Source organism: Manihot esculenta, chromosome 1 (genome assembly GCF_001659605.2).
Source record: "Manihot esculenta cultivar AM560-2 chromosome 1, M.esculenta_v8, whole genome shotgun sequence".
NCBI classification, from domain to species: domain Eukaryota; kingdom Viridiplantae; phylum Streptophyta; class Magnoliopsida; order Malpighiales; family Euphorbiaceae; genus Manihot; species Manihot esculenta.
In genome coordinates, this window is record NC_035161.2 from 28,725,011 (window position 1) to 28,743,000 (window position 17,990).

The following is a 17,990-nucleotide window of genomic DNA, read 5'->3' on the forward strand; positions in this document are numbered from 1 at the left end:
TTTAATTAAAATTCTCACGAATGATTTCTTTCTTTTTTTTCTCAAGTAAAATGTTTATTTATCAGTTAAATATTTACGTATTATTAAAATTCTTATTAGTAGTAATTATATTTTTGTCTAATTTTAAATCATTTAATATTAATTAGTTATTTATAACATATTTTACATATTTTAGCGACTAACAAATAGTTGATAGTGTGTTGTTGTTGCTAAAATTCAAATACTACCGCAAAAAATATTAATTTTTTAATATTTTGTATGTATAAAACTTTTTTAACTAATTATTTTTAAAAAAAATTAGTTTAATTTACTATACAATTTTAATAAATAAAATATTAATATTAATATAATTCTTTTATAATAAAATTTAATTAACTAGAATTTGAATATTTATAGATTTCTTCAATCAATAACTTTAAATGAAATATTAATATAATTAAATAATTTAATTAAAAATTTTAAATAAAAGTAAAATTGTAATTATCAAAATATTGTGGGGTATGTTTTTTTTTTATAGAATTAATGGTTTTTGTTTAAAATTTAGTTTAATAAAATTTAAATGTTAAAAAGAATTCTTCTATAATAAAATTTAGATTTTTAGCGAAATTTTAATACATTATAATTTAACTATTAAGAAATTTTTTTTATTTGAATTTAAATAAAATACTAATATAATCAAATAACTAAATTATAAATTTTTAAATAATAATAAAATTATAATAATCAAAATATAGTAGAGTAGTTTAGGAATTCTATTATTCTCTTTTTTTTTTCACTTATATATATATATATATATATATATTACAGATATGTAAAAAGAAACATGATTATCTAAAATTATTTAAAAGATATTTTAAATAAATTATTAATTTTTTTATAAAATTAAAATTATTAATTAAATTGATTAATTTTGGTGAACAAACACGGAGATTAATGAATGGAGGTAGTAATAATTATTTAATTATGTTTTTTTTATTACTACAAAATATTATTGTGAAAAAACTTACCTAAATTGTAGAATAATATTTAATTTTATTATTTATCTTATTTTTCAGTATAATTCTTTATTAGTATGTAGTTTATTTATTAATTATTAATATTTATTTAATTTAATTCAACTATTCTTCCCATTCACATGAACATAATTTTTTTTTCATTTATTTTAAAGTATAGGACAATTTAGGATAATCACATAGTGAAAATTATTTTATAAAAATTTTGTATTTTATTCTTAATCTTTCGTATAATCAACGATATTTTAAAAAAATAAATGTTAATGAAAAATTGAAATCTAAAGAATATGTAAACATAATATTTTTTAAAAGAATATTTAGAAATTGAGATCAATAATATATGTATTATAGATTTTATAAATTTATATGCAATGATTTACAGAAATTATTTTATAAAAATTATTAAATTAATAAAAAAAGATATTTTCATAAATATTTTTATATTAACATTTTAAACTACAAAGATAAATATGCATTTTATAAATAATATAATAAAATATTATTTTTAGTTAATAACAATGTTATTAATTTAATTTATTTTCTTATATTAATTTGTATGAAAATATATTTGTATATTTAAACATTAATTTTCTTTAATTTAATATATTTGTCACAGAATAATATTTTTATTATGTAATTATTATAAAATGAATTATGTGAAAAGGAGGCTAAATGATCAAAGTGAAAGTAAAAAGCTTTTATTGATGGTTCATTTTGGAGACTTCAACGTTCATCGCATTATAATTGTGAAAATGAAAAGGGAAGAAAAGGAAAAGAAACAAATGAAAGGAAAAGCTTTAGACCGAGAATCATCTCATCTGCTTGGCTACCCTCTATTGGTTAAGTAATTTTGGGGAACCACTCAGACTGTGTAATGGGGGTTCACATCAATGTCCAAACCCTTCAACTTTGCAAAGGACTCCACTTTGCCTTTCAACGTGTGAAGCTCCCTTAATCTGTAAGATGCATGTGATCATAATTATAAATGAAGTCACTCATTAGTACAGAGTTTGATCTTGCAGGTTCAGTATTTGTAAACTTTCCACAAAGAAAACAAACCTTGCAATCTCTGCACGTCTCCTTGCTTCTTCAGCCACAATGCTGATGTCTCTAAAAGTATGCTTTTCTGATAACACTTTTGATTCCTTAGATTGGAGGCCATGAAGTGTCCGCTGCTCGGTTGCCCATGCAGCTTCCCGAGCTTCCTTACCAAAGTCTTTTTGAGTTGTCATTGTTGTCTGACAAAATCAATCAATGCCCCAAATCTCAAACCAAGTTCCTTCAACATTAATAGAAGAATTCAATGTAATGGATTACTAGCTAGGCTCAATTTCACTCACTCTTTGGTTGTAGACTAGGCTCCAGGCTCTGCCGCTCAGTGCATATCTAACAGCAAACTTGATAGGATCAAGCAGCATGTATGTTACAATGTTGTACAACCAGATGACACCAGTCCATTTCCAGCCAATCTTTCTTACACCAGCAAAACCCCATGTTGCTTCAGCAGATATTACAGTTGCAACCTGCATGGATCAACAACCATTATTCATGGCGAGCTAAGGATCAACTCAGGTGATTAGACGTGAATTTAGATATTAGGATCATTGATCATAGAGCGACTATTCAGTGATAAGATTGTAGGGTTACCAATTGAGCAATAAAGAAAGCGATAATGAGAAGAGCACCAGGCCTCTCTGTGAATGACCAGCTCCTGGAGCGAGTCACAAATATTAGAGCTTGGCTGATGGTGCTAACTTGAAGGTACATAGCTGATGCTAGCTGTGCATTCAGTTCCTTGGAGATGTGTTCATCCGAGACATTGTAATCATTCTTTTGGAGGCTATGCACATCAAAGTGTTTCTGTGATAATTTAGAAGAAAAGAAAATGATTATCAAAACCCATAACGAATCGAAAAATCATTTGTTTTAGATGGCTCTCTAGTCTCTGCATTTGTAGCTCAAAGAAAAACTGATAATTCCATTTCTATCCTGGAAAGATACTTGATGAAGTAATAGGGTTTTTACTGAAAAGAAATCAGTTTCATATGCTCCCCAGAAGAACACCACAGTCATTATGGCAAGGTATCCGCCTATTACAACCCCAGTTGCAAAAATTTCACTAAGCTTCCAACTATCTGGTATGGGGGATGGCTTAACTCTGTCTTTGGATATCGTCATGATAGTGCCTAAAAATTTATTGAGAAAGGTGATTCAGTTCTCATACTAGAAAGAAAAAAAAAAAAAAAAAACTAGGGATGATTAAAAAGTGCTTACCATCATTTAGAATGGCAATAATAAGAACCATAAAGGGAGGGAAATTGAACTTCCAAAAACAAGTGAGCAACATAAACCCCAACTGTTGAACAAATTCAGTACACAATGTTACAATTTCCACATTTGCTAAACTTTCAGAGTCGTTAAATTTTCAAGGATTAAATAACTTACTACGATACGAATGGTGATAGACACAGCATATATCTGGGGAAAGATTAAAAAAGAAATGTGTTAAGGAAATTATACCATTGACGGTCACCAAATCCAAGAACTATTAAAAAAAACAGTATTACTGTGTAATTCTTCATTCTTTGAAAGATTGCTCGACTAGTCAAAACAGCACTAATGATTACACTTAGCCCGGGTTCTGTCAGAACTATATCAGAAGCGCCACGGGCAGCATCTGTTGAATCTGCCACCGCAATTCCTATGTCTGCTATCTTTAATGCAGGTGCATCATTTACTCCATCACCAGTCATTCCAACTATATGTTTTTTAGCTTGAAGTCGCTTCACAATTTCAAACTTATGCTCTACAAAGAAACACCAAGTCAATTGAGAGTGGCACAAGATAAATTCAAGTTAGTGCCTGAATATAATTAATTACCAGGGAAAACACCAGCAAAACCATCAGCATTTTCAATGAGCTCATCGATTGGCAGAACTCCAATAGTTCCATCCTTGTTGTCCCCTAGCAAAGTTGATGACGGATACATATTTGTGCCCATCCCAAGTCGTCTCCCTGTCTCTTTTGCAATTGCCAGTTGATCACCCGTGATCATTTTGACACCAACACCAAGATCTAGAGCTCTTTTGATTGTTTCAGCACTGTCATGGCGAGGTGGATCGAAAAGTGGGAGAAGACCAACAAATTCCCAAGGTCCACCAGAACTGTCCTTGGTACCAGTTGGTACCTCCTGTAAATAACACCTCTCTCTTTATCAGGAAACAATCTTCTGAACAGTACTAAAGAAAACAATAAATGAAGCAGAGGTTATACCTGTCGAGCAACTGCAAGGGATCGAAGTCCACGCTCAGCAAATTTATCAATTATTCCTAGTACCTTTTTTTCAATGTCTGATTTATTCCTTGCCAAACTTAGAATCTGAAGTTGTCACATGTGATCAATATTAGGCTATGGCAGGTAGTGCAATGATCATAACACCAAGATTGTAACTGAGTACCTGCTCTGGTGCCCCTTTGCTCACTCTATGCATCTTGCCTGCACTGTCTAAATATGTTAGTGCTGTCCTCTTATCAGTTGGATTGAATGGAAGAAAGTGTACTTCAGTAATTCCAGCTCGAGCCTAACAATTAAACAAGATATGGTCTTAGGTCATAGGAAACTCAATCAACAGAACTTACAATAAAACATTTAGGACTATTTCACCATAGAAGTTATACTATTCTGACTTAAGAAATTGATCACACATGAATTTTCCAAGAGTATCATAGCATCCTGGATATTAATAATCATGCTTTTGCTATTTCAGTTGAGCACCAATTCATATATTTCATTCTTGTACAGAGATGAGGGACAATAATACATTGTATTGAATATTTATTTACGAAGATCCAAAACCTCTTTAGGATCTGCCAGCATAGCAACAATAGCCCCATCAATAGCATCTTGATTTTCCAACCTCGAAGCTCTGGCAGCCATCAAGACAACCATGTCCTTGTCAACACCCTTTGCAAAAACCTATCATGAAATGAAAGAATGCATCTATAAGTTCATAATAGTTAAGAGCTTTTTCACGATTTACTGTAAAACTACTCAGAAAATGGAAAATAATGGATAAAATATAGCACCTCTATCATAGACTTATCGACTGTAAGTTTGTTAAGAGTTAAAGTGCCTGTTTTGTCACTGCAGAGAACATCCATCCCAGCCATTTCCTCAATAGCTGTCATTCTCTTTGTTATGGCACCCTGCAGGTAAACATAACTTCAGTTTTTCTCTAAAGCTATTGCAATTATTTATCTCCATGAATTTAAATAAGTAAAGCTTTCCAGTACCTGCTGAGACAAGCGATGAGAACCTATGGCCATGGTAACAGAAAGTACTGTTGGCATAGCAATGGGGATACCACCGATAAGTAAAACAAGAAGGTTGTCTATACCAACACGATATTCCCTTTTTTGAATCCCATATATTACAATGATCTCAATCAACATTCCAATGGCAATAGAGCAAATGCAGAAGTTTCCAATTGCAGTTAAAACCTGAAAAAATGAAGCAAAATTATCCCTCACAAATTTCATAAACGGTAATATGTATGCATATGTTGCTCAATATGGGCATGACCAGAGTTTCCTTACTACATTCAAGTGTTCAATCAAAGGGCTAATATGCTATCGGCTTGTTAGCTCTTAATTGATATTGATTAATTAACTAAGATGTTAATGAATTTTGGTATGAACCTTTTGAAAATGCCCAATATGTGTAGTGGATTCCACAAGATGAGCTGCTTTTCCAAAAAAGGTGTGCACACCAGTAGCAATCACTACTGCTTCAATTTCACCTTGCTTACATGTTGAGCCAGAGTAAACTCCATCACCAGGATTCTTAGTTACTGGAAGTGACTCTCCTGTAAGAGCAGACTGGAAAAGAAAGAAAGAAGGAATATATAAATCCTAAAAGCTCAAGATAGGAAGAGAATTAGATGATTCAATATGATTAGCAACCTGATCAATTTTCAAAGGATCCCCTTCAAGTAAACGAGCATCAGCAGGAATAATGTCTCCTAGTTTGATACTGACAATGTCTCCAGGCACCAATACAGCAGCATCTTCCTCTCCCCAACTTCCATTGCGCAAAACCTGTTGCAGACAATTTAGATATAAAGGAAAAAAGGAGTCCAAACATATTTTTCAAAGATATCCACAAGGTTAACCTTTGCTTTTGGTGCCAACCGAGCCATAAGAGCTGCCGCTGCATTTCCAGCATTATTTTCCTCTATAAAGCTTATGGTTGAATTGATAATAAGTAGTGCCATGATTCCAACAAAATCATGATAATCTATTCCTTCTCCCTACACAATGATTACTTTTCAGTATTCATTCAATAAATCTAGGTTTTGCTTTCAATTCAATCCATATCTTAAATGTATATTCCTGAAGTCAAAGATATGATATGAATTTCCCACAAACTCACTCCTCCATGGGCAAGAGAGATTGCCATAATTGCTGCAGCTTCCATAACCCATGATAGTGGATTCCACATAAACCCCAAAAACTTGAGTACTTTACTTTCCTATGTAAAACAAATGAAAGAAATGAATTCATTGTAAAATCATAAATGAAGTTACAATAAAATCAGTGAGATATCTTGAGCTGACACAAGCCTTAAGAGACCTTTTTCTCCTCAAGCTTGTTGGAGCCGAATACTCCTAACCTCTGTTGAACATCATCAGAAGTAAGACCCTTTCTCGTACATTTCAACTTTTCAAACACTTCTTCCACTGGAATACTTTCCTGCAAAAATCCAATGTTGGGTTAGCAATTGACATGAATATTGAGTGAGACTTGGAACTTGCATATTCTTGATATATATTTCGCAAGGAGTACATAAATGTGTACCAAATCAATAGTTTCCTTGCTAATAGCTTCAAGGGCAATTGCAGTCTTATCCATTTCAGTGTTCCTTCTTCAACTCCCACCTCAATTGAAGGTGGGAAAATCTGCATGTTTTGAAACTTGTGAATTAGCACATTACTCACTGCCCAGTCTCTATACATCACAAACCCTGAAGCATCCTCAAGGTCGCTATTTATATAAAGGACAGACAGAGAAACTAAAACATTCCAACAATCATGAATTCATTGTTTGATCTCATAAAATGAGAGACAACCTTTATAAACACAAAGAACATGTAATCTTTTATATTTATCACATTCTCTCTTGTAAATGCCATTAAACTTAAACCCACTTATCCTAAGAGCTTAAATTTTAAGAACCATGCATACCTAAGACCCACGTAAAAATCAAAACACGTATATATAATGTATGAATACCTTCAGAAATACAGAAGAATGCAGCTTTTTGCATGAAGCAAAAGCCAAAGTGAAAGAGACTTTTGCAATGCTGTAGGAGAGTGCATAGATAAAATGAAATGGACACGTATATATAGGCTGAAATGAAGCAGAAACAACCATAGATGGTCGAACAAGTTAAAACAAAACAGGGAAATTGATTCACTGACAGAGAGAAGAAGTACAGAATGAAGTAACAAGAATCGAGAAGAAAGATAATCACATAGGCCATTGTGTTAGGAGACAGAAACTAGGCTTATGGAACTCCGCCATGCCTCCACCACCTTTACAACGAAACAAAGGGCATATGAAAAATGACGTTTCCAAGGATGGGTGTAGGATTAAGTTACAATTCTCGGATTCAGTTTTGTCCTGTTCTTGAAAAAATGCTAAATGCCCACTATGATGGTTTAGGGCCCAATGGCTTGGTCCCTAATCCCTTGCCAAGGAAGCAGTAGGCCCCAAGCCCTATATACATGCTTTATTTTTTATATATATAGGGACCCAATGCCCATGGCCAAGTGTGTGTACGGCCTACGTCCCTGCATTAACATTTCTACTTAATCAGCTGGCGATGTTGGACGGCATCAACCATTTCTACTTGGAAGCAAGTTCATCTCATTGGAGAAATCATATACTTGAAATTGGATTTGGATTCGTTGTCCTTATTAGTAAAGCCTAAATTAATAGTGATTAAATTATGCATGGCATAGATTTCTAAAGAAAAAACAATATAGCCCTAATTAGAATATTCTAACTTATCCATACAAATTATACAAGTCCAAACAAGAAAATTAATACGACGGATATTCAATTTTGACAAGAAAATTAATATATAAAGTATGAGTTTTAATTCAAATATAGTCATTTGGAGAATTAAGTTAAGATTCGTTGGAATATACATGCGTGATTAGCAATAGTTTCTGGTTTTCGAAAAAAGGTTGATGATTGCGTCCAAGGATATATCTTAGGGTTTGAATTGGATTTTTCTACTTGTGCTCTAAATTTATTTTTATAAACATTATTTAGAAAAACAAGCAATTCACTTTTTTGGCTCAGGTGTTTGGCGCAATTCACATATGGAGATCAATTTTCTATTTTCTCATTAACATAAAAGAAAATTGATTATTTATTTCTTAGATTTTATCTAGTTCGGTTATTATATTTGAAAATTTTTTATTAAAATATTGAATTTATTTATGGTAATTCATTCCTTAATTTTATAATTAGTTATCATCTATCATCTCTTATATTTATCTTTTCATCTCTCTCGATATATGAGACGGTCCAGTCCAAACTTGATCAAATAATTTTTAAATTTATTTTTCACCCAATTCAAAATGATTAATTCAAATTATTTAAGTTAACTATTATATATAATTCAAATTTTTTGTAAACCACCTATGTAGAATCTTTTCCAAACGGGCCCTTGCTAAATTTATAAATTTTTCGTAAACACCGATGTAGAATCTTTCTTAAGTAGGCAGCTGAACGTTACATTCTCCTACTAAATTTTTAAATTTTTCGTAAATCGCTAATGTGGGATCTTTCCTAAGCAGGCAGGCAACTAAACGTCTCTACTAAATTTTTAAATTTTTCGTAAAGTGCCGATATAGAATCTTTCCCAAGCAGGCAACTGAACATTACATTCTCTCCTGCTAAATTTTTAAATTTTCTGTAAACCGCCGATATAGGATCTTTATTAAGCAGACAGCTTAATGTTTCATTCTCTCTTACTAAATTTGCAATGTCCTTATCGCAACTAGTTCAAATATAATTGTTAAATCAAAACTAAATACTTGAGTATTGTAATTCGTTAGTATCTCGGACGGCTTTACACAATTTTGTGATTAAGGGGCTTTAATATCAATTGAAACAGTTGGATTCAAATTGATTTAAATAACTTTTGAATTCGCTTTCCATCCGCTCCAAAATGATTAATCTAAATTATTTAACAGTTTCGTACTAACTATTATATATCATTTAAATTTTTCATAAATCATTAACGTGATCTTTCTCAATCAAGCAGTTCAACATCACACTATACCTAAACCAAAAAATAATAAATATTAATATATTTGGTATAGAAAATTTAGTGCTATTTATAAGATTTTTAAAAATGTTTTCCTTTTCGTAAAGACGGAGTAATTTTCATTTTATGGGTTAACTTTTCTTTTTCTCAATAAATTTTTTTATTAACTAATTTTTATAAATATTTTAAAGGGTTAATCACAAAAAAGATCTATTATTTTTAAATTTTTGTAATTATATTCTATAACAATTTAATTACTAATTAAATCATAAATTTCATATCTTATTTTTGCCGTTACCGTTAGTGTAATTATATTCTATATCAATTTAATTACTAATTAAATCATAAATTTCATATCTTATTTTAAATGCATCCACCATTATGATGGCTCTTAATTATCATAAATTTCATACCTAAAAAATAATTTTAGGTAAAAGTTAAAAAATTAAAGTATAATTATAATTTTTTTTAAAATTTAATTTTTTTATCATTTTATCTAAAATTAAAATTTATAATAATTAAAATATTTGATATTATTATTATTTTTATATTAATTTTACCAATAATTTAAATATATCAAATTACATTAATTCAATTACAAAATAATTTACATCTTAAATTATTTTTTTAAATACACTTTAATTATTATTTTAATTAAAGTATATATTAATAATATGGTTGAAAATATTTTTTTAAAAAAAGCATAATAAAATTTAATTAATCATTAAATTAATAGAGTATAATTGCTATTATATTAATAACCATATTTTATTATTTTATTATTTTTAATTATATTATTAATCATGTATTTTTTAAAATTATAATATTTCAGAAAAAATAATTTAAGAGGTAGATTAATTTGAAATTGAATTAATATAAAATAGTATTTTTAAATTATAAATAAAATTAAAAATATATATTATAATAATATTTTAAAATTTTAATATTATAAATTTTAATTTAAGTAAAATAATTAAAATTTTCTAAATTTTAAAAATTTTAAATTTTTATCAATTATAATATGAAAGTTATTAACATGGCACCATAATATTTCAGTAATTTAATAAATGACATGATAATTTTATTAAATATTAATAGTAATTCTATTAGGTATTATAATAAAAGAAATCATAAGTATATTTAAAATAATATATAAAATTTAAGATTTAATAGTTAAATTAATATAAAATTTAATTATAAAAATTTAAAAAGAATATTTTTTTATGATTAATTCTATTTTAAATGTTAAAATTGCAAAAATTATTTTGTTGAAAGATATTTTCGGGGGAAACACGCACGCTGATGACCGCTGGATTTCTTTACCCCAGATCAGGGGCTTGACCACAGCCAAAAGCCCATCAAGCAGAGGCCCACACACCTGATACACGAGACAAGCCTGGTTCGTGCCACCTTCAAGGCCGGGCTCAACCAAGCTTCTTCACTTAGATCGGCCCAGTCCGCGACCAGTAGGCCCTCTCCTCTCAGACTCAGCGTCCGGCCCGACTCTCGGCCCAGCCTAGTATCCAGAGCCATGCTAAGACAGCCTAGCAGATCCGCTCGAACGTATGCACGAGGAGAATCAGAGGCCGTTACGCATGGAGCAGGCTGCTGATACCCTCGTACACCTGAATCTGTATGTCAGAGACGCGTATCCCAATCATGGAAAGGCCTTTACACGTCACTAGCAAGCATAGCGAAATGGATAAAAGGGGAACCCCTCCCCAGAAAGTTTAAGTTTATTTTTCAATACCAAAACCCTTGTAAAACCCTATTCTATTGGATCTCAGATCATCAATTGGCGCCGTCTGTGGGAAACGAAGGAGATCTTTTCATCACCGGAGTTTTCACTTTCAAAACCCACTGAGATCCACGATGGCAAACCACCAAGAAAGTAACCTTAACATTCCAAATGACCTGAGCTCTGCCCAAGATGGGCAGCAGTTCTCCTTTTCTAGCCCTACAACGTTGAATAACCAAACGCCTATTCCTCTTAATCCCTCGCCAAGCTTGGCAGGGAATACTCCCACCATGACTCTGTCTAACCAGGACATTCAAACTATGGCTCTCCAGCTACAGACTACTGCTCACTGGTTGGGGCAGCTAATGCAACAGAGGGGCCTTAGCACCCCAGTAAATGCACTCCCAGTAGTGGAGGAACCCAGAACCAATGAACCCCGACCTACCCCTGACCGCCTCCAAACTAACAGCCACGATGCCGGGGAAGAGGAAGAACCGGAGGCCCGAATCCATGGGAGAAGGGCAAGAGAGTTGATAGAAAATGAGAAGGCGGACAACTATTCTGCCGGAACAACCAGGGAAGCGGGAACTGAAACAGGGGAGGAGGAATACAGCTGGGGCAAAGGATCCGGCCCGGAAGACGAGAAAATGAACCAAAAGCTGAAAAGGTTGAAAGAGCAGCTCTTAGCCGAGCTAGGTAAGAAAGATCAGAGCCAAACCTCCTTGCCCACCTCTTCTCCCTTCTCAAAGATAGTGCAGCAGGAGACCGTTCCCAAGAAGTTTATGATGCCGCCAATGGCGGCCTATAATGGAGCTGGTAACCCGAGAGAGCATGTCATGAACTATAAGACCTTTATGGAGTTGCAAACCCTGTCAGATGCCTTAATGTGTAAGGTGTTCCCAACAACGCTCTCAGGACCAGCGCGGGCGTGGTTCAACAGCCTGGAGGCCGGAAGCATTAGAAGTTTTGGAGATCTTGCCACCCGCTTCATCAGCCGGTTCATAGCCGGGGTGCCAGCTGATAGGAAGACGAGCTATCTAGAAACAGTGAAACAGAAAGAAGGTGAATCACTCAGAGAGTATGTCGCCCGCTTCAATACGGAGGCCCTGCAGATTCCCGAGCTGGATGAAGGAAGGGCGGTGGAGGCCATGCAAAAGGGAACAACCTCTGCCGAGTTCTTTGGTTCTTTGAGCAGGAAACCTCCGACCTCACTAGCTGAGTTGATGAAGAGGGCGGAGAAGTATATAAGGCAGGATGACGCCTTGGTGACGAGTAGAATCAGAGGCCGTTACGCATGGAGCAGGCTGCTGATACCCTCGTACACCCGAATCTGTATGTCAGAGACGCGTGTCCCAATTATGGAAAGGCTTTTACACGTCACCAGCAAGCATAGCGAAATGGATAAAAGGGGAACCCCCTCCCCAGAAAGTTTAAGTTTATTTTTCAATACCAAAATCCTTGTAAAACCCTATTCTATTGAATTTCAGATCATCACACGCCATTGGACCAATTTTTTTCTGTAGCCAAGGCTGCCATTCCGAGGTTAGATCTTGCCAATACTTTATAGTTTTAGTCTGTCTCCGCCGCCATCACCAGATGCTGCTTCCGTAACTGTTACTCAACATTTGCTGCTTTTTTTTAAATAAAAAAAATACTAATTACAGTTATTTTTAAATATTAATCATAAAATAAAATTTAATGAATCTTATGACCACCTTACTTAATTGGGCATCACGTATCTAGTACACATGGCCATGTCCGAGGAATTGTGTTCAATGATTCTCAAAGGCTGCTCATCTCCAGATAAAAATTAAAAATAAAACCACACAAAGGCTGCTAAGCTAAACTAAGCTAATCTATTCTTCCTGAGTCGACCCCTCATGTGAACCTTCCATTTTCTAACCATCCAACGCTTTTCAAAATTAATAATAACGCTTACGGTAACATGTCATCGATCTATTAATAATTTAATATATATATATATAAATAATTAAATTATAAGAAAATTATTTAAATTTTATTTTATGTAAAATTGACTATATAAAATAAAATAACGATTATATTCTAAAATTACTCCTTTGCTTCGCATAATTATAAATTATGAGTGCAGTAAATAAATTAGTAGATGGAAGTCATTTGGTCATACCTGTATATTAATTCCTTCATCACGATTCAAGCCATAGTTATTTTACAAAGATTAAGAAAATAAAATTTAATGTATCTTTTATTTATATTGTTATGTTATTAAATTGCTTTTTAAATATTTTTTAATTTATATTGAATATAAATATTTATTAAGAAATTAATTTACAAATAATTATCATAAAAAATTAATACTATAAAAAACAAAAAAAAATAACGATACAAAATGTTTTTATTAATTAAATAACCATTTTACTGAATTCACCATTACATGATGGAATAGTAAATTATGATATTTTATCTTTTTTAGCAAGTTAATCAGTTAATTCATAGATTTCAATATTTGTAATAATTTATCGTATACATATAACAAAAATTAATACATGCTAATTTTTACTCTTTAAAATAAAAGAATTAAATTAGAAATTTATAATATTTAGAGAATAATATTATAAACTTTTAATGAATTCAGTGCATAATAAATTACGATCACTCATAAAGCTAAAGTTTAATTACTTTCTCAATATTAATCAATATATGAGCATTTATTTTTTACACTATAATTAATTTTACCAAAAATTAATTAATTTTACACTATGTAACTATATATTATTTTACTACGTTAAAATTTTTTCACGTAATCAAATAAAAATAATGAATTCCATGGAGAAAATCGGTTAATTTTTTTTTAAAAAAATAAATATCCTCACACTCAAATACTCGTAACTACACAAAAACGCAGGGATTAACTGCATTCCACAACTACACCAAACAGGCCTGGCTTCTCAATGATCTCAGTTTGTCTTTGTCCGTTTGCGTTCACTTGCGTCATCTGTTACATCAGTATCATTTACTTCATGTGCGCGTGTATTCAATTTCCCGGCTTCCAGAGGGAAGTTCAGTATGGCTTTGGAGCCTCGAAGCTTGAACGCGGCTCGATCATAGGCTTTGGCGGCTTCGATGGCTGTATCGAAGGATCCTAGCCACACACGTGTGCCTTTCCGGTTAGGGTCTCTTATCTCCGCTGCGTATTTTCCCCATGGTCTTTGACGAACTCCTCTGTAATGCCTTTTCACTTCAACGGCAGCAACGCTTGAGTAGCCATGCACCGTTTTGTGGTTTGGTTTATCAAATTGAATCCAGTCGGTTTTGCTAGGAAGTGAAACATTCGAGGAGGGCTTTCGACTCGCTTGAAACTGAAAGCTTGAATTCAGAGGAGAAGTTTGGGATTTTGATTCGAAATTAAGGAAATCATTAGAAGACAGAATTCCAAAACTGGTGGTTGAATCACTATAATTTGGAGTAGTGAAATTGATGATCTGAGGTTTAGCTTCGAATTCGAAAAAATGAACACCAATACAGTCATCACGCAAGCAATCAGAAAAGGAAATGGCAGAGTGAGAGGTCGAAGTCTGGGTGCAGTCAGAGCAACACCGAGAGCTGGAAAGCTCGAGGTTCGTCGGAGAAGTGGCTAATGAAGAAGAGCTGCGAACAGGTGAGAAAGGATCATCAAATAAATCATCGAATAAATGTTGTTTGATGAGCTCCAAGGCAGATGCTACAGTTTCTACCGCCATGGCTTTGAATTGTTGAAATCTTCTGGAAAGAAAGAAGAGTTTGAGTTTTGACTTTTGAAATGTTATGAGATAAGGAGGATGAGAGTGGGAGACGTGAGTGATGAAGGAGTGTAATTTATAGTCTACAGGTAGGAGATGAGAGGAATTCTCAAATCCAATTTGCCTTTCTCCCTCCAGTTGGGTTCATGTGGTTCTCTGTGGTCGATCTCATCCCTGCATTATCAGATCTAAATTATCCAATGGTACACCATGTGCCAGTTTTTAATTCTTGCTTAAGTTTTTTTCCTATTTTATTATAGATCAACTTTGGTGAAAATTTAAATTGGAGAGGAAAGAGTTAACTCATATGATGCCATGGATGCAAGGATTGAAAAGGCAGTGAAGATTGACATTTCATAAAAATGAATTTAACATTTGATAAGTCTTCAAGTCTCATGATATGGATAATTGACAATGGCATTAAAATAAATCATAGACATAGGTAATTGCCTATGTCGTACATGATTAATAAATTAAATTAAAATGTAGAGTTTTTCAAATATTTGAATTTATCAAATTTAAACTCATAGGAAATATGATAAAGTCAAAATGCTTTATTATAATTAAAGACACACACACTTGGCTACAAATTAGAAAAATTAATCTCTTGTCCATTTCAACTCACAAGTCTTCCTCAAGGAAAAACTCAAAAATCAAAATTAATGAATGAATACTAACTTGTGCTGCACCAAAAGACTTGTCTGGGAATGCAAGACTTTGACAATTCTTATATTGGAATTGTATTTTTTCTTTTTCATGTTTTCCTTAGATTACAAGATATATCATCCCAAAATAATGATATATTTTATCCTTTAGTTTGCGAAATATTTGGCTGGCTCTTAATTATATATACTTCCTCATTCCAATCTGTTTTTTTTTTTATTAAAAAAATATAATTAATGCAGGCAAAAGTAATAAATTTTATTATTCTTTTCATTACCAATTTATTACTAAATTTAATAATTTCCTTCTTTTCAAAATATATTAATAATTAAGAATATATTTAAAAGTTAATCACTAAAATATTATTTTAAAAAATGACACAATTTAAGACAAGTAAGAAAACTACTTTTATAGAATAGATAAAAATTAGTAATATTCTTGACATGTACACATACCCAGTTGCTGTCTAGTTATAAAAATCCTTTATTAATCACCATCAGCAGTGTGAACATTAACATAACACTCGTCACCACTAAGCCCAATTGCCTATATGTTTATGTCTATATATATACACAGTCTAGAAAATTACTCAACCTAAAATTTTAAATTTGAGATTATTTAATTACAGATAATTTAATTTAATGACTTCAAATTTCTAAGAAGTACTACGATTTTCCTTGTTTAAATGGTTTTATTTCTTAATCATTCCAAGAAGTGAAAGTATTTAATTTTTAACTGTACATTTATATAGCGGATCAATTCCTTAAGAGATAATAAAAAAATATTTCAATCAATATTTACTTCATTTATAAAAATTAAATTCTCAATCTCATTTAAAAAGAAATTAAATCACTCATCTCAATGTTTATAGATATTTTTAAATATAACTTTAAAATTATAAATTTAATAAAATTATATTTAAAAATAATATTTTTTAAACAAATTAAATATTTATTAAATTACAATTAAAAATAAAATATTTTTTAACACATGCATACGGAAATGCATAATTGACTTGTGAACAAATATTTGCTATTTTATTTTATATTGAATTATTGAATTAATAAATAGGAACAGTCAACTTTTTATATGAGAGGATTTGATACGTGTCAACAAATCAATAAAGCATTAACTTGTAGGTAAAAATCTTTTTAAAAAATGTTTTATGTGCTTAAAAATCAACCATATTATCATCGTTTACTTGTAAATATTGGAGATGGCTTGGAACTTCGAGCAATTATTCTTTAAAAAAATAAAAAATAAAAAATAAAAACCTATTAATAATTCAAATAATTTTATTTTCACATGCCCAAAAATATATTATTATAAAAAATAAATTTAAAAACTATTATTTTATATTTTGATTTAAAAATAATTAATATTATTTAATCAATGTATAGTGAAATTGAAAATTATAGTTAAAAAACGGTTGCGTATTGATGCCATTAATTTCCAGATGATGGGTCGTACCCTTTGTACATGACTATGACTCCACGTCTTTTAGACCTTGATGATTTAAAAATATATATATATATTTCAAAAATTTATAGTCAATATGATTATATATATTATTTAGGTCATCCAAACAAAGCACATATATGTACGTACGAGGACGGGAGGTGAGAACCGATAATGACAGATTAACACAAAAAATTGAATAAACAACAAGTCTATTTTAACCCAAAAAAAGAAAAATCAGAGTATTAAATTAAAGTTTTCTCACGTAAGATTATTGTCTTGTTTGCTTATCACTTAAATTAATATATTTTAAAAAAAATTATAATAATAAAGTTGTTTCATTTTAATAAAGATAATTTATTATTTTATTAAAATTTAAAAATTAATAAATATTAATTTTATCAATTCACGTGTTCCAAACGATTATTTTGAAACGAAAGGATTACGAATTTAGACGGAAGAGAAAGTGAGAGATTTAAGTATTGGATCGCTAAAATAGAGAGATAGAAGTGTTAATTACGTTAAATCTCAGAAACTAAGAAATAATTTTTTTATAATTAATTTATGTGTATTACATCATTATTAATAAATTATACAATTAGTTTAAAATTTTCAATGAATTAATTTTAGCGTGTATTTATATAGGAAACGGCTTCCGTGGCGAAGGATGCAGTATGATTGACTCTCTCTTCTTCTCTACATTGCCAAACCATGCAACATTACGTGTGATTTTTTTTTTTTTTTCAAAAGAAAAATCCTTGATTAAGTATGGATTGAAAATTGAATAGGTGTGAACTATATCTATATGACCCTTCTTGGATGATCAAATCAACATCGATTAGAAATTCAAATATATTCCATTCACATTCAGAATTTTATTAAAATATAAAATATTAAATAAAATTTGATATCGATAAAATTACTATAATATAAATTAATTTTTTTAATATGTTAATTATTTATTATTTACAAACATTTTAATCAAATATTTAATTGTATAAAATTTAAATTTTTATAAATT

General features: G+C 31.0%; 2 protein-coding genes across 3 annotated transcripts; both read right to left on the reverse strand.

Annotated features, from left to right (window-relative positions):
• Positions 1–1,689: 1,689 nt before the first annotated feature.
• Positions 1,690–7,460, reverse strand: LOC110629352 (plasma membrane ATPase 1). 2 transcript variants are annotated; one of them, XM_021776280.2, is made up of 21 exons: positions 7,303–7,460; positions 6,869–6,969; positions 6,644–6,763; positions 6,444–6,542; positions 6,184–6,321; positions 5,975–6,109; positions 5,711–5,890; positions 5,306–5,512; positions 5,099–5,218; positions 4,869–4,988; positions 4,471–4,593; positions 4,287–4,391; positions 3,894–4,203; positions 3,581–3,819; positions 3,459–3,491; positions 3,288–3,369; positions 3,039–3,199; positions 2,661–2,873; positions 2,354–2,536; positions 2,073–2,251; positions 1,690–1,969 (listed from the first exon to the last, which is right to left on the reverse strand). In XM_021776280.2, the coding sequence occupies exons 2-21, from the start codon at positions 6,920–6,922 to the stop codon at positions 1,876–1,878; spliced, it is 2,895 nt and encodes a 964-aa protein (XP_021631972.1). In that variant the 5' UTR covers positions 6,923–6,969; positions 7,303–7,460; the 3' UTR covers positions 1,690–1,875. The 2 variants fall into 2 exon arrangements, with proteins under 2 accessions (XP_021631972.1, XP_043812441.1); XM_043956506.1 differs by having other exon boundaries at positions 3,015–3,199.
• Positions 7,461–13,886: 6,426 nt separating this feature from the next.
• LOC110627500 (ethylene-responsive transcription factor 5) lies at positions 13,887–15,050 on the reverse strand. Its single transcript, XM_021773845.2, has one exon. It carries the CDS (start codon positions 14,807–14,809, stop codon positions 14,027–14,029), a length of 783 nt encoding a protein of 260 aa, XP_021629537.1. The 5' UTR covers positions 14,810–15,050; the 3' UTR covers positions 13,887–14,026.
• Positions 15,051–17,990: the final 2,940 nt, after the last annotated feature.